Source organism: Oryctolagus cuniculus, chromosome 13 (genome assembly GCF_051225735.1).
Source record: "Oryctolagus cuniculus isolate XC-2025 breed Fujian yellow rabbit chromosome 13, ASM5122573v1, whole genome shotgun sequence".
In the NCBI taxonomy this organism is placed as follows: domain Eukaryota; kingdom Metazoa; phylum Chordata; class Mammalia; order Lagomorpha; family Leporidae; genus Oryctolagus; species Oryctolagus cuniculus.
The window spans coordinates 76,558,770-76,582,361 of record NC_142879.1 but is presented as its reverse complement, the minus strand read 5'-3'; the positions used below and the strand labels follow the sequence as shown (position 1 = coordinate 76,582,361).

Sequence of the window (23,592 nt, the reverse complement as noted above, 5' to 3'; positions counted from 1 at the left end):
TTAACCTCGTGACAGTGGGTGAGGTCTCAACACCCAGAGAACAGACACTGGGAACACCAATCGTCATGGAGGTCATCACTTCTTACTCCATGCTCTTTGAGAAGTCCTGGTTTTCACTTGTGTATTAGGAATAATAAAATACATATTTCTAGTTAAAACCGATCATCAGGGGCCTGACACTGTGGTGTAGCAGGTTAAGCCCCCACCTGTAGCACCAGCATCCCATATGGGTGCCAGTTTGTGTCCCGGCTGCTCCACTTCCTATCCAGCTCCCTGCTATGGCCTGAGAAAGCATTAGAAGATGGTCCAAGTGTATGGGCCCCGCACCCACATGGGAAATCTGGAAGAAGCTCCTGGCTCCTGGCTTCAGATCAGCCCAGCTCTGGCCACTACAGCCATTTGGGGAATGAACCAGCGGATGGAAGACCTTTCTCTCTGTCTCTCCCTCTCTGTCTGTAACTCTGCCTTTCAAATAAAGAAATAAATCTTAACCCAAAAAAAAAAAAACAAAAAAAAACACAAAACAACCAATTATCAAAGCAGTATATCTGACCAAGGGACCTCACACAGGAGACCCTCACTCTTCTTATGCCCCACACTGTGTCCCCTCAGATTCATACACTGGGGCCCTCAGTTCACTGTGACTGCAATTAGAGACGGAATGAAGGAACAGGGCATCCTAAGGGTGGGCTCTGACCCAGGAGCACTGGCGGCCTTGGAAGAAGAGGAAGAGACACCAGGATTGTGAGCACACAGACAGAGGCATGCCAGGACACAGGGATAAGGCAGTCACCCACAGGCCAGGGAGAAGAGGACTCAGGAGACACCACCCCAGCCCTTGCTCATGGGCCTGCAGCCTCCACAACTGTGAAAAAACACATGGACATGTCTGTTGCTAAAACCTCCCACCTGCGGTACTCTGTCAGGGCAGCCTGAGCCCACGGCCACAACTGTGAGAGCTCAGGGGATCCAAGGCTGCCCTTCCTGCCTGTCACAGCTGCCGCTGCTGCACCTGCAGCTCTCTTGGTTACAAGTTCTAATAACTGTCTGAGGTCATCTTTCTGAGCTTTTTCTCTCCTCTTAGGGGGAGGCCAGTCTACACTAAGGGTATTGAAGTTTTCTCCAAATCTGTTTTCCTTATGCCAGGAAAAATGAGACCTGGAAATTCAATGTGTGTGTGTGTTTTTTTTTTTTTTAACTTATCCACAATAACTGATTTTATGGTAAGAGAATCCCAAAAACACAATGAATATTGCTTACAGAAATGGTTACTTTACTGCCATGAAACTTAAATATTAATTAATCATGAAATCACAGCAACAGAAGAGAGGGCAATATTACTTTCATGAAGCAAAACTATTCAGTGAAAAATGAAAATTAAATCTCCCTGGTTCTCTCTACCCACTGATGTGACAAAGAATTTAAAGTGAGAGTGCTTCTAGAATTTAGCTATTGTCATATGGCATTCAGCACTTTTGAGAAAAAAAGAATGTTCTATCCAAGAAAAAGCACAATGAAATCACCAACATAAAACTTGGAACTAGATCTGCAAAAAGCAGATTGGATGGTTTGAAAATAGGTCCTTGTGCCTTTACTCAAATACTCACGGGAATTGGATCTGAATAATGGCTGGTTGAAACATGAGCACTTGGAAACTGGTTTCAACCACCTTTCAGTGCATGGTTCAAGGATATCACAGGTGCAAAGCGATGGTCAACTTTTTAACTGGCAATTGATCATAGGTCTTTGTTCGGTTCACATCTCACGAAACTCAGAGGCTGCTCACAGGTGAACACACCAAAACCGCAGTACTGGCACAGGCATTTGCCCTAGCCATTAGGACACCACGTAGGCCCTCCACGTCCTGTGTCACACAATGCCTGTGTTTATACCTGGTTCTGGCTCCTCACTCCACCTTCCTGCCAGCACTGCCTGGGAGGCAGTGGTGAAGGCTCAAGTTAATTGGGTCCCCGCCACCCACAAGAGAGACTCAGACTTGAGCTCCTGGCTCCAGCCTGTGGCCTGGCCTGGTCCCAGAAGTTGCTGGCATGTGGGAAGTGAACTAGTGGGTCGTAGTTTATTCTCTCTCTCTTTCTCTCTCTGCCTCTCAACTACATTAAAGCACACCCAAAGTCCAGCTGTACCTATGAAGCTTTCCTCTCAATGTATGCTCTTAATTTGCAAGTTGAAACCGGCAATAACTTATTTTGCATAAAAACAATAGGAAGAGGGAACCTTGGCAGGTAACACTGGTGTTTTTTTTTTTTTTTTTTTTTTTTTGACAGGCAGAGTTATACAGTGAAAGAGAGAGACAGAGAGAGAGTTATAGACAGTGAGAAAGACACAGAGAGAAAGGTCTTCACCCCCCTAATGGCCACTATGGCTGGCACGCTACGCCGATCCGAAGCCAGGAGCTTCTTCCTGGTCTCCTGGTCTCCCAGGGACCCAAGCACTTGAGCCATCCTCCACTGCCCTCCCGGGCCACAACAGAGAGCTGGACTGGAAGAGGAGCAACCGGGACTAGTACCCAGCATCCCAACCAGGACTAGAACCCGGGGTGCCAGTGCCACAGGCGGAGGATTAGCCAAGTGAGCCACGGTGCTGGCCTGGTGTTAGTTTTTGAAGAGGAATGAACTTGCAAGGTAAGCTGCCATTGCCTAACAGAATGGTGAAGATGCTCTCACAGGTGTCCAACAATCCACTGTGAAATCCAACAGGAACATCAGACAAGCAGTGTGTGCAAATTTGGGTATAAAACAGGGAGCCCATCACTTTTGTCACTGGCAAATAAAACACCAAGTTCAAAAGCTAATCTGGTTTACAAATCATAGGGCGTTAGAAATCCATAGGAAAAAAAATTGGTATGGAGTCTACTTCAATTTTTTGAAAAAATATCTAAGGACTGGAAAAATATATTTTCCCCTAATATGTCACTTTTAAAGTATCAACAGCAAACACATTAGACTTGTAACTTGAAAAATCACTCTTTATATGTATCCGCTGGTCTTTCAGATCTCAGCCCCTCATACTCCTTTTTCTTCAATTTCTCTGATGTTGCAACCTGGACTTTTTGTGTCGTAAGAACTAAAAAGCAATCCTTTGTAGGTAAAAGCATGCTTTAAACCCTACAGTCTTGCACAACTGTGGGTTTTTCTAAGACCCCTATTGACCCTACGTGTAGCAACTTCCCTCTCCATGTCCCCAGGGACGGCCTCCAGGATTCACCTCTGGATGGTTCCCACTCACTGCTTCTGTTTTGTTTCCTGACTAAAACAGTGCAACACGGTGAACACAGTCCATCCCTCAGGTTACCGGCAACATAAAATAAAAACACTTTCCGGGTACACCTTCCCTTGCAGTTTTATCCTCTACATCTTTGATGATCCCAGGGGGTTCTGCTTAAAAGAGCTCAATACCAAGATTCTTAAAGTCCCTGAACAAATGAAACAACAAGACACGAAAAAGCAGGAGAAACATGAAAACCTGGGCAGACATCAAACTGCAGATCAACAGCTCAAAGAGAAGATATTTATGTCTGCCCAGCTCCAAATGACCAAGCAGCCCGCGTGTGCCCTGACACACCAGAGGGGGGTTGGGAGAAGCGGAGGTTTCCTGTGGCAAAGGGGAATAAGGATGACCTTCTTTATTTAATTTGAATCCCTAGTTTGGGATGGTTCCTCAGAAGCAGGTGCTGTAGTGAAATCTTTCATGGTTAGGAAAAGTCCATCCACAATGTATGAAGACGGGAATTATAGTACAGTTTGAAATAATGAACTACACTCCTTTCCCTTGATGGCCGTTTCTGCAAAATTCCACGTAGCAGCCATGGCAGTGGCGGGGAGGAACTGAGCCAGGATGGCACACAGGCTGGGTGGGAGGAGAGCCCCTTGGGGAAGAAGAGGTTCCCTGTCCAGCTGCTGGGAGGGAGGCCGGCAGGCAGACAGCCTTCAGCTGCCGACCCTGCGGTATCTGCCTTAGCCTCAAAAAGCTGCTTTGCCCCCGTCTCTCCATGACAGCGCCCATCCAGCAAGTGACTATAAAGGCCTGGCTACTCAGGCCCAAGCTGGGTCAACCAGGAAGGCCTTTCCAACTCCAGAGCTGCCTATCAGACCTCTCCATCTGCCCAATCCTGCTGTCTTCGGCTGCCTTCCAGAACTGTTGGGACCAAGGGCCCTCCCTAATGAAACCCATTGGAGAGGAACCCAACCTGAGACAGGCCAAGCATGCAAGGCAGCATGGTGGCGACGCGGCGATGTGGGGACCACCCATCTGCACAGAGTGGGGAGTCAAGGGAATCAGAATACTGGGGTGATAGTGGGGCCTCATCAAATAAACGCACTGCAGCTGGAGAGCCTAAGTCAGGCTTCCACTGCCAAAGGCAGGAGCTGCAAACATAGGGCAGGAACAGGCTGGGCTGAAGCCTGGCACTGGGGTCAGAGCCTAGACTTGACCATGAGTGCGCATAGAAAGGTTGCAGGCAAAGCTTACATGCAGGTGGGCCCTTGGCTGGTATCTGAAAACCTGGGTTTTGAACTTGTAAGTAAAAGCGTGTTACTGTGTCCAAATGGCACGGACAACGTGATCTAAGCTGGACAGGCTTAGTCACTCTCCGAATAGGAAGAGTTGCCAGGAACTCTTGATCCAATAGGTGTAGAAACACCACAAATGTCACATGGTTTTACACACGCCTGCATAGGCACACACATCGATGTACATACAGGGAGATGCCCGTACACAGACAGTCTCACTCTGTCCACCGAAAGAGTCTGCAACAGTGACCTTACCAGCAGTGAGCTCATCTAATGCCTGGTCTTTGTTTCCACTAAAAAAAAAAAAAAGAAAAACTCAGCACAAAACCAGAGGGGAAAAATCAGAGTCACTTGGTGAAGTGGCTGAATTCCAGGACTGTGGTTGGGACAGGAGAAAATGGACCAGAACCTCTTATTGGGGCAAAAGGTAAAAAGGCCTATCAGAGAATGACAGAGGTGATGTCTAAGGGACGCAGCAGCCAGCTTGAAGTGGCTCCCACTGACCAAACCCAGGACAATCTATGCATCAAAATCAGAGACGACAGAATGCATGATGGCCCACGAATAACACAGGAATCCAACAATTTGTACCAATGTAAGTAAGGGAATGAATGAGCTGAAAGGTCGGTGATACAGGGATCTTTACAAGCATCAAGTACCTCCACACAAACGAGCTCTCCAGTGGAGAACATGGCAGATGTCACCTAATTAGGAAACTAAAGTCAGCATCAGTGAGGAGATAAACTGAAACCGTGTGCCGCCAGGTAGGTGGCAGTAAAGAGAAAATGCTTCTTTGGTGATACTCCCGCTGAAGATGGACAATAAAATCCAAGCATAAGGAAACCTCAGAGAAACCCAGAATGAAGTAGCACTCTTAAAATAAATGGACCATGGTTTTCAAGCATGCCAAGGTCACAAGCACCCAGGAAAGCCTGAGCAACTCATCTGGAGGAAAGAGATGAATGAGACATGGCGATGCCTTGCGACATGTGATTCTGGCCAGGATGTGTTTAACAGAAATGCCGATATTGGGGTAACTATCGGTTGAGTGGAATCTGAGGACTTCAGGGTGGTCAGTATTAACTTTCTGATTGTGATTAGTAGGGATATACCCTTATTTGTAGAAAACACACAAGCACTTGGGGGTGATGGAACATCATGCCTAGAACTTATTCTCAAATCTACCACGAGAAAGAACAGTACGTTTATTCTAGACCTGCAATGTTTTTGAGACTGCTGCAAAACAAACACTTAAAAAACATGCTATAAATCCATGTAATTAAAGAATGACTCGAAGTATATTAAACTTACCATATAACATACTTTCCATCAAATGTGTATTTTTGAGCAGTACTTGTTTAGCACACACATACACTTTCAGCTATTATCAAAATGTGAAGCATAAACTTTTTGGAATGTCTAACTCCATTCTGAACCAATAAACTGGATTATTTGGGAGCTGGTTGGCAAATTGGGGCAAACAACTCTTTTTTTCAAAGACATACTATACTGAACAGATGAAGATACTGGTCTATAAAAAAGAAAGGAAAAGGAAGTGCTAAGAGTTGACCAAATTTCTGGAATTTAATGGTACAACTGCATTTATGTAAAATCGCAATTCTGGTTGTGTCAAAGAAAAGCCATCAGGGGGCTCACATACATCCTACACTATCTTCCAAGACAGCACACATAGTGGTTTGAGGTCTACACGGCCACCATGGAGACATGGGGGAGCATCACCCAGAACAACCGAGAGATGACCCAAAGCCACCATCAGCGTCTCCTAGCTCTTTATTTCACCCATAGAGAAACTAAGAATCTGTTCTGTAGTTTCACCAGCCACAAAAGCCTGACAGTGTACTAACGACATATGTTTGTAGGCAACATCCGTGAAGAGAATAACCAAAAAGCACGGGATAAAGCCGTTCACTTTATACTGACAGTGGCAGTGCCGAGGGGAGAACACTTCTATCATCTATCACATGGCCCAGCAAGGCTACTGCAAACACCAAGAGCACATATGGCCAAGTCCTGTGGAAACTATATAAGAGAAAAATATTAAAAGAGACAGCCGAGCTAGTACACAACGGGAAACTCCCTGAACTGAGAAATACTCTCAGAAAGGAGGAAGGAAAATGGAAGAAGCAAGGAAAAGATCCCCGGGTTGGAACTGATGAACAGTTGTAAGGAAGATGTCCAGAAAGATCTTTCATTTCAGGCAGTCCTCGGAGAGTAAGAAAGTCATCTTCTACCAGCTGAGCGCACAAGGAGATGCTGAACGGGTGCACTTTGAAATGGTAAAGGCAGTCACAAACCCACAGAGGGCAGCGGGGGCAGGAGGTGCTCTTCCTGGCTGTCAACATGGGGACCCATCCAGAACCCCATAATTGGAATCGAGATGGTTTTCAGACATCTGAAACTGCACAAATGCACAAAGAAGCCTTCGTGGGGCTCTCGTTATCTCCATGAAAGCAGAGACTTCTGAGCAAAGAGGCCCTGCATAAATTCCCTCTGGGGCAGCTTCTACTCCCAGGAGAAAGACAACAGGCAGCCTACCAGCAATCCCCTCTCTGGGGAAGTCTCCAGGCCATGAAGAAGCCGGAAACAGCACTCACGCCTACACAAACAAACATTATCACAAACCTTCTTATCTCCCATTCGTTCTCCTGGAGACCAATTTATCTTTCCCAAAGGCTTCTCACAGAAGCCTTTTCTCCTCCCTCCCTTTTCTCTACTGATTAGGTATATAAACCCTGAATTCTTACCACCCCTTTGAGCACTCACATGCATATGCACCTTGGATGCATAAATACCCCTGGCTTTTTATATTGCTCGCCTGGCTTCTTCTGATTTCATGAGCAAGACGCCAGTCACAGATCATAAGCATGTAGAGAAAAAGTTTTTCCTCCTTACTAACATTAAGGAAGTGTGCATGAGTTGCCAATTCATTCAGAAAGTAGGGATTTATTTCCACATGTGAGTGCTTCTATCAGGGGTGAAGAAAGATGGAAACAAGGAGCTATAATTAGAGGTAAGAAAAATCAAAATAGATTTTGAGTCCAAAGGAATACAGGGTGAAAAACCCAACACTGGTTTAACGATCTGTTCATAACTAACTGCATAGTTCAATGAGATAGCTTCCATTTGGCCTAAGTTGTGTCATTTGTCTTCAAAATGATACCAAGACCTTTACACAAAATCTTGTCTGAGAGTGACACAAGTGTGACAGTGGAAGACAAAGTCCAGTTCTTCAAGCCGAATTCAAACCTGCAAATACTGAACACCCTGCAGGGATAGGGAAGCTTTGTATATAAGAAAATAAGTCTTCTCATTAGCAGCCCAAGGCATGATCTTGCTTTTAATCAAAACACATGTTCAGGGCCAGTGTTGTGGTGCAGTGGATTGAGTCCTCCCTGTAGTGCCAGCATCCCATCTCAGTGCTGATATGAGTCCTGGCTGCTCCATTTCCCATCCAGCTCCCTGTTAAGGTGCCTGGGAAGGCAACAGAAGTTGGCCCAAGTACTTGACCCTTACCACTTATGTGGGAGACCCAGATGGAATTCCAGGCTCCTGGCTTTGGCTTGACCTAGCTCTGGTCACTGCAGCCATTTGTGGAGTGTCCCAGCTGATGGAAGATTTCTCTCCCACTCTCTGTAATTCTGCCTTTCAAACAAATAAATAATTAAAAAAAAAAAAAACCAACAAAATAAGCTCTTACTTCTAGGTCTGATATAATGATTCATTGATTTTTTAAAAAAATTTTAAACATTTTGCTTGGTTTTTATTCATTTGAAAGACAGAGAGAAAGGGAGACAGAGAGAGAAAGAAGAGAGGGAGAGAGGTCACCCATCCATTGGTTCAATTCCCAAATGCACACAACAGTTGTGGCTGGACCAGGCCAAAGCCAGAAACCCAGAATTCAATCTGGGTTTCCCTCAGGGGTGGGAGGGACTCAATCACTTTAGTCATCGCCTGCTGCTTCCAGGTGGGGGTGGGGGTGGTGCATTAGCAGGAAGGTGAGATAGCAGAGCTGGGACTTGAACCCAGGTTCCCTGATATGGAATGGGATTGTCCCAAGTGGTGTCAAAAGCCCCAGCTCGCTTGCTGGTTTTTAAAGTCTTATGGCACTTGATGCTTCAGATGTTTTTTCTCTCCTTTCCTGCTTCCTCCTGCATTTCAAATAACAGGGACTCTGTCAACAAACGATTTGTGTGTGCTACTTTTAGGAAAGAACACTTCTCTCATTCAGAGCACCCTTAACTCATCTGTATTTGTACCAGAAACACATGCCGTAAACTGATGCATTTAATTAAGTTCATACAGGAGAGAGGCAGCCTTCTCTTCGATTAGATGGGCTCATCTGCTGGCTGCATGTAAAGTTCCACGCATGCGTTTTCAGGAGAGCAAACTGCGCCCACTTGAGCAAGGTAAACAAGTCAACAAATGAACAAACAAGATCCTTTTCAGTGAAAAGTCTCTGAGTTTGGCAATCCCTTCTCACATAAATCACTTTATAGTCAAACATTAGATCTTACTGTTCATAAAACACAGGCTTGAGTAAAAAGCTAAAAAAAAAATCAAATGCATAAAAGCACTTACATAATTAGCCACTGCTTATGAAAATGAAAAGCCGAAGTATTTCCAAAGAGATGAGCACAACTCTACTTAAAGATGGACTTGATTTTATCTCCTTGCTTCTGTCTAAGTTACTATGAAGTCTAATTCACATGGAATTGTGCCAGAATAGTTCCACCTTAAGTATTCTGAATAACTGTTAACAAAAGACTGGAAAATCTATTAAGCCTCCACCTTACTTTTACAAGGATTATTACAAAGCAAGCCATTCAAAGAAGAGTTAATATAATATGTTTTTCCTCCAGAAAATTCTATAGCATATGGAGAAACATATTTAAATGTCTCTAGATACACAGTTAGAGGTTTCTTTTTTTGAAATCCCTTGAAGGTAATGACCTAAATTCCTCCTCCTGAAGTCCAAAATAAGGTCAGTTAATTTAGTATATATATTTAAATTAATCAGAAAGAAAGAAGCTTTTTCTTTTAGAACAGCTGAAATATGTTACATTACGATCCATTTTTTTTTTCCTTTGGCACTACAGCTAGAATGTTTTTGCTTTTCAATGCATGTTCAAGATTGATAATATGATGGATGTTGAACCTTGCCATGTTCAAAGACTGCAATAAAAGGAGTAGGCATTTGACACAGTGGTGAAGATGCCACTCGGGATACCTGACTCCCATATGACAGTGCCTCGTTCAAGGTTTGGCTCTTCTGCTTCTGATACAGCTCCCCACTCATGCACACCTGGGAGGTAGTACAGGTGATGGTTCAAGTGCTTGGGTCCATGACATCCACGTGGGAGACGGACTGGGATTGAGTTCTGGGCTTGTGCCTTCGGTCTGACTTAATCCTGGTTGTTGTGGGCATTTTGGGGAATGAACCAGCAGATGGAGGAGCAATCTCCACTGGTCTGTCACTGACTCTGGTCTCTCTGCCCTCCAAAAAAGTGACAATAATTATAACAAATTATAATAAAGTGCCAGTAACCATAATAAAAAACTTTTCAAAATATTGCAAGGATTTCTAGTTTATTATAAAAGGCATGGTTGTTGGCAAAATAGGGAGAAATTTTATATTTACAAGTCAAGCCTTTTTCACAGGTACTTTATCCTGTCAAGTAAATTAGTCTTTAGTCTCTGGAGCTGGAAAAAAACCAATCAGAAATCCCAGATGTAAGTGACAGCAATCACACTGCCCTACGGACAGCCTCATGGCCCCTCTTCCTGGCAACACTCTGTGGTTTACTCCAGCTCCCATAACCAGCCAAGACAACTGAATGCCTTCCACGCAGCCCTCTCCTCTGCTACGTTAATTTATTCATGTCAGAAAGCACTTTCGCCTTTCAGTTAAGTGGGAAGAAGCCAGCGTTTTCTCCTCTCCTGTGCACCAAAGGAAAGAGCAAAGTTGTCAAGATCTACAGAGTTGTCGTTTTGCATCAGACAGAGGGGTGACGGTGCAGGATGCTCTGTGGGAAGGCTTCTGCTGACTGCAAACCTGTCATCGTCAGCAGCCGCCTCGAGACACCACTGTGATCTAGCATCGCTAAAAACCCATTCAGACAGGCATTTTCTTATTATAAGTTGCTGTGTAAGGTTTTGCTATGGAATTTACTGCCATCTTTGACATAACAGGTAATATGCTGCCTTTACAATTCAGCAAGGCAAGATTTCACCATATCTGTTTTGATTGTATCGGGCTAGATTTAATAAAAGCTCTGATCGACATAGTAACATGAAAATGAGTGCAAACACTTGTAAAATGAACTCTCCCTGTCACTGTGGTATCAGGAACAAGTTTCTGGCTGATTTAGGAACAGGCAGGATTTTAATGGAAGTACATCTTGTACTTGGGCTATTTCCATATCCATCAGGCATATTTGGGCTACATTAATTTATACAGAAATATCATAAAACTAGAACATCTCCATATAAACACACACTCAAATTTTCTGTTATCACTACTAACAGGACATTATGAGAAAATGTTCCGGGGTTGGCGCTGTGGCACAGCAGGTTAAGTCACCATCTGCAGTGCCAGTATCCCAATATGGGCACCGGTTGAAGACCCAGCTGCTCCACTTTCAATCCAGCTCCCGGATAACGCACCTGGGAAAGCAGCAGAAGATGGCCCAAATGCTTGGGCCCCTCCACTCCATGTGGGAGACCCAGATGAAACTTCTGGTTCTGGCCTGGCCCAGCTCTGGTCACTGTAGCCATTAGGGGAGTGACCCAACAGATGGAGGATATCTCTCCTCTCTCTCTGTCTCTCTCTTTCTCTCTCTCCCTGACTTGCTGTAACTCTGCCTTTCAAATAAAGAAATCTTAAAAAAAAAAAAAAAAAGAAAATTTTCTATTCTTTTTCTGATCTCCACTGAAAAGTAGAAAAAATAGAATATCAGACAAAACTTCTGAGCTACGGGTGAAGCCCACTGCACTATCTGTCGGGAAAGAAGGGCAACATCCCTCCCCTTATTTCAGACCCTCCCCCTCATTAACATTTACCTTCTGTGATTTGTCAGAGTATCATTACACCTTAAATGACTTTTCCAGAATCTTAAATTACAGAGCTGTTCAAAGGAGACACAATGGGGTCAGCCCCAACAAATCAATCCTTAAAAAATAAGACACAGTAAAGTCTGAGAGGCAGTATGAGTTAACTATATAACATTATTTAATATTTCTCAATTTTCACAATGAATAGGACAGGTACCTTCTTTAAAGAAGACCCTAGGTGTACTCCAAAAGTTAAAAAAAAAAAACAACAAACGCTTTTAAACAAGGCATCATTTCTCATATGTTACATTCCAACGGTATTTTCAGACACTGTTCTGAAAGAATTTAACCAGTACAATCTCTATTTGAAAATCACAAATGACATCAAAAGCCTTCTCCAAATATCAATTATTCAACACAAAATTATCTTCAGAAATATGTCTTTTTTTATGTACTTCCTAAACAACCAAGTTCAAGTGCACTGATACAGTTCCTGCTCTCCACTACAAGGTCAAGAAACGCAAGGCAAGGCAAAATGTTAGCCTATTTCCAAGACTCATGGCCACTTTGCTCAACTCAAACCACAGACACACTTGCTCCTTTTTTTTTTTAAACAGTCAACTCCCAGAATAGAAAACCTTTGCATGTGACACAAACTCTTTATAATACCAAATACTAAGAGCTGTTAATTCATATGGCTTAGTAATGATACCCTTTCTTTAAAACAAATTATCTATTGGCTTTGGAAGACAGTAAATTTTATTCTGAATGTTTAACATGAAAAAAGCATTAAGAAAATCTCTACTTGAATGCAGAAATCCGAGGCTTAATGCAACCCTCAGAGGTACTTCAAAAAGTCAGTGGACAATGGAATTAGAAGTTTATTTTGGTACAAAAAATTTCTGAAATCCACGTATATGAGACATCTTCATAAAGTTCATGAAAAATGACTTATAAAAACATCTATGTATAGATTTCCAAATTTTTTGTATCCTTACACATTAAAAATTTCTTTCTAAATGATTCCATCTTGGCACTGCTAAGTTAGTGTGCTTTCTCTTTCTTTTTTTTTTTTAAACTTTATGTATATTGTTTTACTTATTTGAAAGGCAGAATGATAGAAAGAGAGAGAGATTTTCCATCTACTGCTTCACTCCCCAAATGACCACTACAGGCAGGGCTGGGCCAGGCCGCATGCAAGAGCCAGTAACTTATCTGGATCTCCCACATGGGTGGCAAAGACCCAAGTACTTAAGCATCCTCTGCCGCCTCTCTGGATGTGCACTAGCAAGAAGCTGGATCAGCAGCTGAGGCAGGATTTGACCTCAGCCAAGAGGTGGCTTAATCCACTGCACCCTAACATCAGCCCATGGACCATTTTACATTTATCTTTTAATTGCCCCTTTCCACACACTTTCTAAAGCTGACTTGTAGTACACAGAACTGCAGAAGAATTGTCTTCCAGTCTGCTTCCATTCCTCTGGGGCCATTTCAAAAAGAGGCATGCCACAGTTTCAAAACAGCAGGGGAAGAATTACAAGAGCCCTAACTTGCAGACTCTCAAACACTTACTTTGCCTTGAGGGTCTCCTCCTGAAAATTCCATTGTGGATCTTCCACCAGTTGTAATTCTCTTAATACCCTCCCGGGCTTATAGGCTGCATTGATGATCATGCTAAGAACCTGTTGGGAAAAAATAACCGCAGTGAACTACACTTGCCTTCATTCCTGCTGAAACAAGAATGCTTTGTAAACCACGCGGCTGACACTTGAGAAGTGTGCGCTACATATCCTAATTAAGTGAAGGGCTGTGATTAAGCTTAACAGAACACTTTCCAAGCCAACACTGGCTTCAGTCACCATCCAGGGATTAAAAACTATGGTAAAATCCAATCCTTCGGGCTGTGAAAGTGAGAACTGCCCGCTAGAGAAAGGGTACAATCTCAGTAATTCTTCCGGTTACGGAAAAACTGAACGATTTCCTCCAAAGACCAATCCGTGATTCTTCAGCAGGATACGAGACTGAAAATTCTTTTATTTTTTAAAGTAGATTTCATAAGGAGCCACTGAAACTCAGACAACATTCTTGGGCCAATGCTTCCAGAGGGATTTCAGGTGCCTGTAAGGATGGTAACAATGTGTTCAAAATCCACCACATGCTGGCTCAACTTATGGACATTTAATACTTGAACAATCCTCAGAGACTTGAGTGTTTCAAGGGGTAGCCTGCAACACCTAACACCATCCAGCATCACACTTCCTAAAGCCACCTGCTTACTCCCAAGTCCAGGTCTAATACTATCTGCTCATTGCTTCCAGAAAGACCACAGAATTCCACGCTGAGATTCCCAATGGCAGGCTGCGGGGAGATGAGATGTTCTTGTCAACCTCAACCTGCTTCTCTGATGAAGCACAGGGAATGCGGACCCCCTGGCCTACTTACCCTTCAATAAACAATCACCAGCTATTAACATCTATTGAGTTCCAAGGAGAGTCCAGGCTGCTGCTGTTTGGAACAGAACTTAGATCTATGGGGTTGGCTTTCAGTAAATGGGCCACCTGCTATGTGATCACAGGCTCCGCTAGGCACTTGTCCCTCCTGAAATCTGCTCCAGTTCAGACAGGGTATAAAGGAACACACCAGGCTCAGAGCTCAGGTTTCACGTTTTAGAGCAAAGCACCACTGAGAAACTGAGAAAGATGCCTCAGTGAGATGGCAGAGTAGCATCACTGCCAAAGCGCCTATTGCCTCTGCTGGGCCCAGTACAATGGGATGGAAATATGTCTGCAGAACCGGCATGCTGTGATTTTCATGAATGTGATTTTCATGTTTCAGGTTTGGACCCGGATTTATTTCTGAAAACTTTATAATTTTATAACAAAACGATTCCATCTTCAAATATGCTATGCAGTCCATGTGGCAACTGTCCTTTCTGGCTTGAATAGCATTTTGCTGTGTTTCAAGGCCCCATAATGACCCAAAATAAGACACATGCTTCAGCCAAGGCTCTAAAAACAAAACAAAACAAAACAAACAAAAACCACAACAAGGCAGTACAAGCAGTTTTGGTACTTTTATGTTTTCTGCATTAGAATAATCATCTGATTTTATTGTTTACTGTCAGAACAATTTACAGAAACTGAGTTTAAAATAAATCTAATTAGAACTGGCTGCAATAACACACCAAGTATTTATCAACAGACAATAAAATTTCAACAGATTCTTTTCATTGTGTTTAGCTGAGAAACCCCCAGAGCTACGTGTTATTTGCTGCATATAGAAATGCATTTTTGTGACTGTGAAAAGAAAATGCCTTCCAGAGTTTAATTCAGTCTGGGAACAGGCAGCAATTAAATTATAAAAAGCATCCGATATTGAGTATTTTTCCCACGGCTTTTCCCAACACCACATCATTCGCCTCCAAATTCAGCAGGCTCTCTATAAATCTCTGGAATTGTAAGCTGAATAATTTCTGTGCACATGACACATAGTGTATTATAGTTACTCTATGAAAATAACTAAGAAAATAGCTGCTAAGACCATACAGAATTGAGCTAAACTACCATATGTTGCAAAAGGTCCAGATTCAATTCTTTATGGTCCTGATATGAGAGTGTAAGCCAGGACCTGGCCCCCAACTAACTATCAGGATCGTAGGTGTGAAACAATGAAGAGTATTCCCAATACACTGCTAAAGGGGGTTTGAATGACTCCAGAAAGAAACTCACGGGAAAGAACAATGCCTCACTGAACTTCCTGGAGTTCATGAAATGACTGTTGAGAACATACTTTTACACACATGTTCCTGCAGAAGCAATGACCTTCCTAGCTGGACAGATCTGGGTCCAAATCCCAGTCGTCCCATTCATTAGAAGCTATGGGTCCTTGGGCAAGATGCTTAGCTGTCTTTCCTCACTCGTACATGGGGGTTACTGCCATTTATCTGATTTACTATATCTGAGGGCAAATACACAAGGAAACATCTTGGCCTCAAAAGAATATTCAAAAGTCCCCCGTTCTTGCTATCAGTGCGGTCCTCATCAAACAGTGGGGTAACCCTGACCAGTCCCTTCTACCTCTCCATCCCCTGGCTCGTGTTTGTGCTTGTCTTGCATCTTTGGAAATTAACTCTCATTTGAAACTCCCTGACTTTCAAGTTACTGTGTCCCTTTCATAACCTGACTTGTCAAAAGAGTAGTTTATACTTTTAGATTCTTTCATGGTCACTTGGAATTCTCAGCTACCCAAATCATGGTTCCTGTCCAGTCACCACACAGTGACCTCATGATCAAACCCAATCAGCACTTGGTCCCAGAGGGACCCAAAAATGATTGCACAGTGTCTGCCTCTGGTTCTGCTCCACCAGGCCCCAAATGTGCTCAGGAGTGGGCAGATCAGGATACGGGAGCAGAGCGGAGGGCATGGAGAGGGACGAAGAGACAAGAACAGAGCTTGGGTGCTGGATGGAAAATTTAGCAAAAAAAGGACCAAACATCAGATAGTTCCTGGCTCACTGAGCCACCCCATAAAAGTCAACATCCTCCCCTCACTCCCCTCCCTCCCTTTCATGTGCAACACCACCACCACGTCAGTGTCCAAAAAAGATTATTATGCAAATAGAATGGGTCTTTTTCTTCTGCTCACGTTTTGAAATCATTGTTAAACCATGATTTGCTTTCCTATTCTTTGTCATGAAAACTTTTTACAAAACACTGAAATTTAGAGATTCCCAACCTCAACTCTATGCTATGACTAAATCTGCAGTAACGTTGAAGTGCAGGTGATCAACTTACTGGGGTAGCAGGGTCTTGCTCCAAGAGGCTGACTCTGACCGAATGAGAAAAAGATACTGGGCCTTGTAGGTTTGCAATCTGTGGAACTCAGGTGACCTTGGAGAGAGACCCCTCTGCCGTCAGACGTCCCAAGGCAGCCCAGCCCCCCCCCCGGGGGGGGGGCATGAACGAGAACATTCTTCTTCAGGGGTCAGGAAAAAAGTCTAGGCCAGGAGGAGCCTCTTTTGCACACTCACTCCATTTCAACAGATTTGTCTGCTTTGGGAGTTATTCAAGGGCTAAGGTTACTACCGTGAACTTTTCCTAGAAATCAAGGCACGGTGAGGATTCTCATAGGCTAAAAGATTTCCTCTTTTCAACTTCAAACTCAGAGTGAATGGAGCTAAGTTTACAAAAGCTTTTTATTTTTTTTTCACCCATAAGTATTTTTCTTGCTTACTCGGAATTTCTCCATCAACAGGGCTTCTGTTATGTGCAAAGTTGTGAAAGGAATAAAATGAGAGAAGGCACAGACTTCAGCACTTGGTGTTGCCATTACCACCACAGCGCCCCTGAGTGGCAGGGCAGAGGCACTGAAATGCAGGATATGAATGAAAAAAAAAATGGCTCCTTTGCAAGAGGAGAGGTTGGGTTTCAGAAGAATGGCGGCAGTGCTGTGTCTTTCTCCTGGGTCACGCCATGCTTTTGTCACCTGTGTTGTGGTGACATCACTGCTGAAAAACCTGACATGGGCACACCATCAAAAGCTGGAGATGAAGGAAGCTGTGCTTGTAAGACCAAAGAGGAACCTTGTTCTTGCACACTTAACCTTCTAAGGAAGCCAGAGAAAAGCACAAAGCTAGTTTTGAAAAGAAAACCCCTTAGAAGTGGGTGTTTTCATTTTTTCTTCTCAAAAACAGCTTTGCATATGTCCCAGGGTAGTGCCATGGTGGCAGCGAATGTACTCTCAAACAATTATCTTATGGCAACCATTTTGTTCAACTCTCCCTTTGTTTCTAGTCACAAACTATTTTTACAATAACAATAATAATTTGAGGTATCCAGGGGCCAGTGCTATGGCATGCAGGTTAAGGCCCTGGCCTGCAGGGCTGGCATCCCATATGGGCACCAGTTTGAGTAACGGCTGCTCCACTTCCAATCCAGCTCTCTGCCATAGCCTGGGAAAGCAGTGGAGGATGGCCCAGGCCTTTGGGCCCCTGCACCCATGTGGGAGGCCCAGAAGAAGCTCCTGGCTCCTGGCTTTGGATTGGCCCAGCTTTGGCCATTGCAGCCATTTGGGGAGTAAACCAGCTGATGGAAGACTTTCTCTTTCTACCTCTCTCTGTAACTATTGCAAATAAATAAAATAAATCTTTAAAAAATAATAATAATTTGAGGTATCCAAATCTAGAACTTGGTCACTTCGGCTAACTCTGATCTCCGCCTTTATTTTCATTCTTTATTTCCCAAAATACATATGTATACTTTAAAGATTTATTTACTTATTTGAAAGGTAGAGTTACACATTCGCACAAAGAGAAAAAGATGTTTAATCCACTGGTTCACTCTCTAAATGGCCACAGTGGCCCGGGCTGGGTCAGGCCAAAGCCAGGTGCCTGGAACTCTACCCAGGTCTCTCACATGGGAGGCAGGGGCCCAAACACTTGGGCCATCTTCTGCTGCTTTCTCACATGCATAAGTAGGGAGCTGGATCAGAAGCAAAGCAGCTGGGACTGGAATCAAGGCTCCTATGTGATGCTGGAGTCACAGGTCACTGCTTGACCCTTTGTGCCATAATGCCAGCCCCTCCATTTCTGTTTACTTGAAATACAGAATGATAGAGACAGAGAAGGAGAGATCTTCCATCCGCTGGTTCACTCCTCAAATGCCCACAGCAGCCAGGGCTGGGTTGGGCTAAAGCCCAGAGGAGCCAGGAACTCAGTCTAGGTCTCCCATGTGGCATGGACCTAAGTACTTAAGCCAGCATCTGTTGCCTCCTAGAGTCTGCATCAGCTGCAAGCTGGAATCAGTAGCAAAGCTGGCACCTGAAATCAAGCACTCCAACAGGGGATGTGGGCATCCCAAGAGGTGTCTTAACTCCTGAGCCACTGTGTGCCCTGTGTTTACATTCTTTATGTATGTGACTCCTTGGGCAACCCACCACCCCTAGAGAGAACTATCCTTGGCCAGCAGCAAGGAGCCCCCACCAGTGCTGCTTCTCAGGTAGTCAGGCCCTCCACGTCCCCCCTGCTTTTTAATCCCTTCGACCTGTTCAGAGTCCACTCCTGAAAGAGGCTATAATTTCCAGAATTGTCCATAATCCGGGCCCCTACCCCCGACTAATGGAAGACCCTCATCATGTCCTGAATCCTCACCCACCTCAGTCACCAGCAGCCCACCAACACTATGGCCATCTCTATTGCTCAGGATCCAGTTCCCGCATGCTGTGTATTCTCTCTTGGCCAGACCCAGTCTCAAACCCCTCCCCGCTCCCCAAACCCTTCTGTAATTTAGCCCTCTTGAACTCGTGGCTTACCATCAGCAAAACAGCCTATATCCTGAACCTCTTTCTGGAATATTCTTTTGGGCCTTGAGTTTTTCCTTCTTCTAGGGACTAAATTATGCCTTACCTGCCTCCCTCCTAACCCCTTCCATAAAAAAACCCCACATGGTGGAAGCTGTACTCCTCGTGGTGATGGTATTGGGGGGAAGCCTTTGGGAGGTGATCTGGGCTAGAAGACATGGCATGGGGCCCTTGTGATGCATTAGTGCTCTCGTGAGAAGAGACCTGGAGGAGTTTGCAGTCTCTCTCTCTCTCTCTCTCCTCCCCTCTCCTCCAATCCAATGGGACTGCGTCCCCATCTCCCTGAAACTGGTCTGAGCACGGACACTGGGAGTGCTGCATTGCCAGAGGAGGGGCAGTTCTGTGTTCTGCTCCTATTCTACCCTGTACCTGTGTCCATGCTGCCCGCCCTGCCCCTACCTCACCCTGCACAGTCGCTCATGAAGACGACAGCCAGTGTGATCCAGGCCCCCGAGGCAGCGTAGGTCGATCCTCTGCTCAGAGGCTTTCTCCTCTCACTCGGAGCAAGTCCTTACCTTGGCCAGCCCTCCTCCCCCTCCCTCAGCAACTGAAGCCAAATTCCAAATTCTGGGCCCTACCTGAAAGCTCCAAACTGGGAAGTGAGCCGGAGAGGCAGTCACCGCATCTGGGGAGGACTCACATCACTGACCTAAGGGCCACTGAATTCCAGGCGAGGACCCTCTGAGACTGAGCAACTGAGGGTGCAGCTTTGTGGAACTCCCGAGGTTTCTTGGGCACCTCCTGCTCCCACTTATCGCACCCACCAGTGAATTAGCCCAGGGCAGGTGCAAGGCCCAGACCCCTCGGGACAGCAGTGGTCTGCTTCAGAAAGATCCTATGCTCAGTGTTTGAAGCCTCTGCTACAGAGTTCAAAATCGCATCTCCCTTGACTGGCTTAATTCCGCTGTACTTCACGGGGGGACCCCCAAAGTCAGAGACAACTGCTAGATGCCCCTGGTGAGCTGACTTCCTTCCTCACTTCCTGAGAGCCAGGGAAAGGGGGCTGTGACCAGGCCCTGAGCTGGACAAAGCAGAGGAAGCAACAGTAAAAGGGAGACTGGAAATGAAATGACTGGAAAAGGGGCACAGAACCCGGGCTCCTCTCTAACAAGACGACTTTGCCTACCCCTGTACTTGCAAAGCAACAAGTGGCATGGGTTCCAGACTTACCAGCAGCCTGTAACAATGATTCATGCTGACTCCCCATCGCTTAGACCTGCAACCCAGACCTGTGACCCAGACACAGCTCTCTGCTCATGCACTGTACTGGTGTGGGTTTATGAGAATGGGGCAGGCCTATGGGGGTCTCGGAGAGGATACCCCTTCCCTCCTCTCTGCCGTATGGCTCTTGGCTCACTGAGGCAGGGACCTCACAGTTCTTGCTCACCGTGAGACCCCTGGCTCTCCCACACAGTGCCTGCCACATTGACTGCGTAGGGCCCAAACGAACGAATGAATGAATGAGGTTTCCTGTATGTCTGTGTTTTCAGAGCTGGAAGGGTATCTGGGACAAGGCAGATGCTCAGTTTCTCTTGGAGGTTAAATGTTTCGAATATTCTAGAGAGGGCTGTTGTGTCTGGAAGACCCCAGCGAGCTTTGTGGATGGATGAAAAGAGACACGCAGAGACCAGTACCGGCTCCTGCGGTCTCCCCGACATCAGTTACTGGTGCTTGTTCTGCGGTCACCGAAGGAGAAAAGACCACAGAAGCAGATCCCAGCCCAAAAGAGTGGGCACCCAGTCTCTGCTCGGCAGCCCAATTAGCACCCCCAAATTCTGACATCTCAGACCATGCTTGCAGCTCTGAATCGCTTCTACATTTTTTGAAAATAATGTTCAGCTGCAACTGTTCTCTCCTGAACACCTGAAAAGGCTTAACAACAGCTCAGACTTAAACCTCTGTGCTCCACGATGAGGCCGCTGATGAGAGTATCAACGCGCCACTTTTAGATGCGCTCGACAGACAAAAGATAGATAAACGGCAGATGTAGATGTTAGACACAGGCAGATGAGATGTAGGCAGAAAGGAAGGGAGGTGGATGGAGGTATTGATGAAGATGTAGACAGGTGATATCCAGGTGGATGGGCAGGAAGCTGGCTAGAGGGTGGATGGGTGAGTAGACAGATGAGCGGGGTAGTGTGGAGTGAGGGCATGGGCATGCATGCGGTTTTCACATCAGGAACAAGACTCCTCTCTGAGGGCAGAAGCTCTGTTCCACCTCACTTCTCCTCTCTCGCTGGTCTACACCATCGTGCTCAGCCTCATGATTACAGGAGAGTCCATGTTTCTCATCAGTTTCTCTGACAAACCCGCAGCTAACGAGGGTGGAGACTCACGGCTGGAGCCCCACGGAAGCCTGGCACTTCAGTAAGTGCCCTGCGTGCCTTGCCTTCACGTGGCTTTGTCCTAAGCCTTCTTTGAAACCCAGAAGAGGAAAACAAGAGAAAAAAAAAAAGAGGCAATGGAAAATCACATGTTCTATATTTACCTTTCAAGAGAAAAGTATACAACTTGTCGATTCCCCCTCCATAAAGGTTCCTCTCTGAAACTCCTGACCCTACGCCAAAAAGGCCAAAAAGCACAGGTCACGTCTGCTGTGGAGGTAAGGCAACCACACAGCGGCCACCGCTAACAGACCTGAGCGTGGGGTGAACACGGCGGGAAAGGGACCCCTGAAGACCTCCCATTAGAAATGATTTCTCTCTCTTTCTACCTGAAAACAACAGGTTATGCACCGGCACATATTTTAAACCAAGTGATTTCTGAGAAACAGCACTGATGCTCCCCCAAATCTCTGGAAGCCACCCTAGCATTTTCTCCTGGGAGGCATCTCTTTAAAGACAGAGTCTCGGCCGGCGCCGCGGCTCAATAGGCTAATCCTCCACCTAGCGGCGCCGGCACACCAGGTTCTAGTCCCGGTCAGGGCGCCGGATTCTGTCCTGGTTGCCCCTCTTCCAGGCCAGCTCTCTGCTGTGGCCAGGGAGTGCAGTGGAGGATGGCCCAAGTGCTTGGGCCCTGCACCCCATGGGAGACCAGGAGAAGCACCTGGCTCCTGCCATCGGATCAGCGTGGTGCACTGTCCGCAGCGCACCGGCCGCAGCGGCCATTGGAGGGTGAACCAACGGCAAAAGGAAGACCTTTCTCTCTGTCTCTCTCTCACTGTCCACTCTGCCTGTCAAAAAAAATAATAATAAAAAAATAAAGCAGAGTCTCTATCATGCCTCCCCGGCGGGTGTTTCCAGAGTCATTGTTGGCACCGGTGCAGGGCCAGTCTTCTCTTATGCTCATCTATCTAGAAGCACAGGTCACCCCGATCTGAGTAAGTGCCTTTTGCTGGCTCACTCACCAGCTGGCACAGACAGGAGCATCCTACACAGCAGCCTGACACGCAGCATACGCAGCACCACAGGCCTGGTGATTCAGGAAATGCTACATAATGTATTAAGGGAAAAACTGCCTGCACACCTTTCTGCGATTTACTAGAACACAATGATAACTCTTTGCTGCATGATGCAAACAATCTCATGATACTACACAGAGCTGTTGTTTATCATCCCGGGGACCCTGACACACTGGAGGAGGAAGCAGGAACAGCGAAAAGGATGACCTTGATGGACAGGGATCCTGAAGAGGCTCTGGGCTTGATTTATGATGAACACTACACGGTGGCCACTGTCTGTACTAACAGGTTCCACCCGCCACAGGAGCAAGCCCAGACAGCTCATCAATGCCAAAGCGTACGAGGGGCCATCAGTTTGAGCAGCCCCATTCTGAGTTCACTTAGGGGGTCCTGAGTGAAGCACCTGCTGACTCTCGTCCTGGCTTCCTCCAGGTTGTCTCCCTCCCCTCGATGAGCGCCCCCTCTGGAGTTGAGGCCAGTTCCTCCAAGCCACCTTTAATCTCAAACCCAGCAAGTGAGCAGTGACACAGATTAATGACCACTGTGGCCAGACTTCCTCCCCTCCAGCACATGGGCCTCTCTGAGCTCAGGACCCCACGTCTGAGCCGGCGTGTAACCTTTCCAGAGGGCGGCTCTGCGTCCACACCCCCCAGACATTATCTACGCCCATCAGACCAGACAGGGGAAAACAACGCTCATGTTACATTCTCTAAACACATCCAAGTTGTTAAATCTCTAATGCCACCAGTGGCCCAAAAAACAACGCCCTCCGCTGTTGCTTCAATTACCTCGTTCTCTTTAAGTAAAATGAAATTCGAAGCCATACAGAGGTTCTGCTGGCTGAAGGAAGAACATTAGCATAAATATTGGCTTGGTGGAACTTGTATTTTTCTTGCATTCACAGAACGGAAGCCCTGGCTTCTTTTCTTTTCTTTTTTTTTTTCTCCTCTCTTCCTGCTGCGTGCATTTTTCAAATATTAGCCAAAAAAAAAAAAAAAATGAGTTTTGTCATCACAAAACTGCTCCGGCCTGGCTTTTAAATTTGGCTGCTGGAAAGTTCCAGAGAACTGACCAGGGATAACTACTTGTGACTCAAAAGTAAAACCTTGAGTAGAGTAAAAGAGCCAGGTCCTAAAGCGAAGGAACGCCAAGGTCATCCTGTGTCTTAGCAGCTGGCGATAAAGGAGGCCCTCACTTTAACAGGAGGAACTTGCCGTGTGAAACAGGATTTCAGGC

At 45.7% G+C, this 23,592-nt stretch overlaps 1 protein-coding gene across 18 annotated transcripts in view; it reads right to left on the bottom strand.

Annotated features, from left to right (window-relative positions):
• SFMBT2 (Scm like with four mbt domains 2) overlaps positions 1-23,592 on the bottom strand; it is a 259,224-nt gene that overhangs the window by 23,876 nt on the left and 211,756 nt on the right. For all 18 annotated transcript variants that reach the window (XM_051821569.3, XM_008268056.5, XM_008268059.5 and 15 more), the window contains one exon: positions 13,173-13,282. In XM_051821569.3, the coding sequence (XP_051677529.3) occupies positions 13,173-13,282 (110 nt within the window). The remainder of the gene's footprint in view (positions 1-13,172; positions 13,283-23,592) is intronic.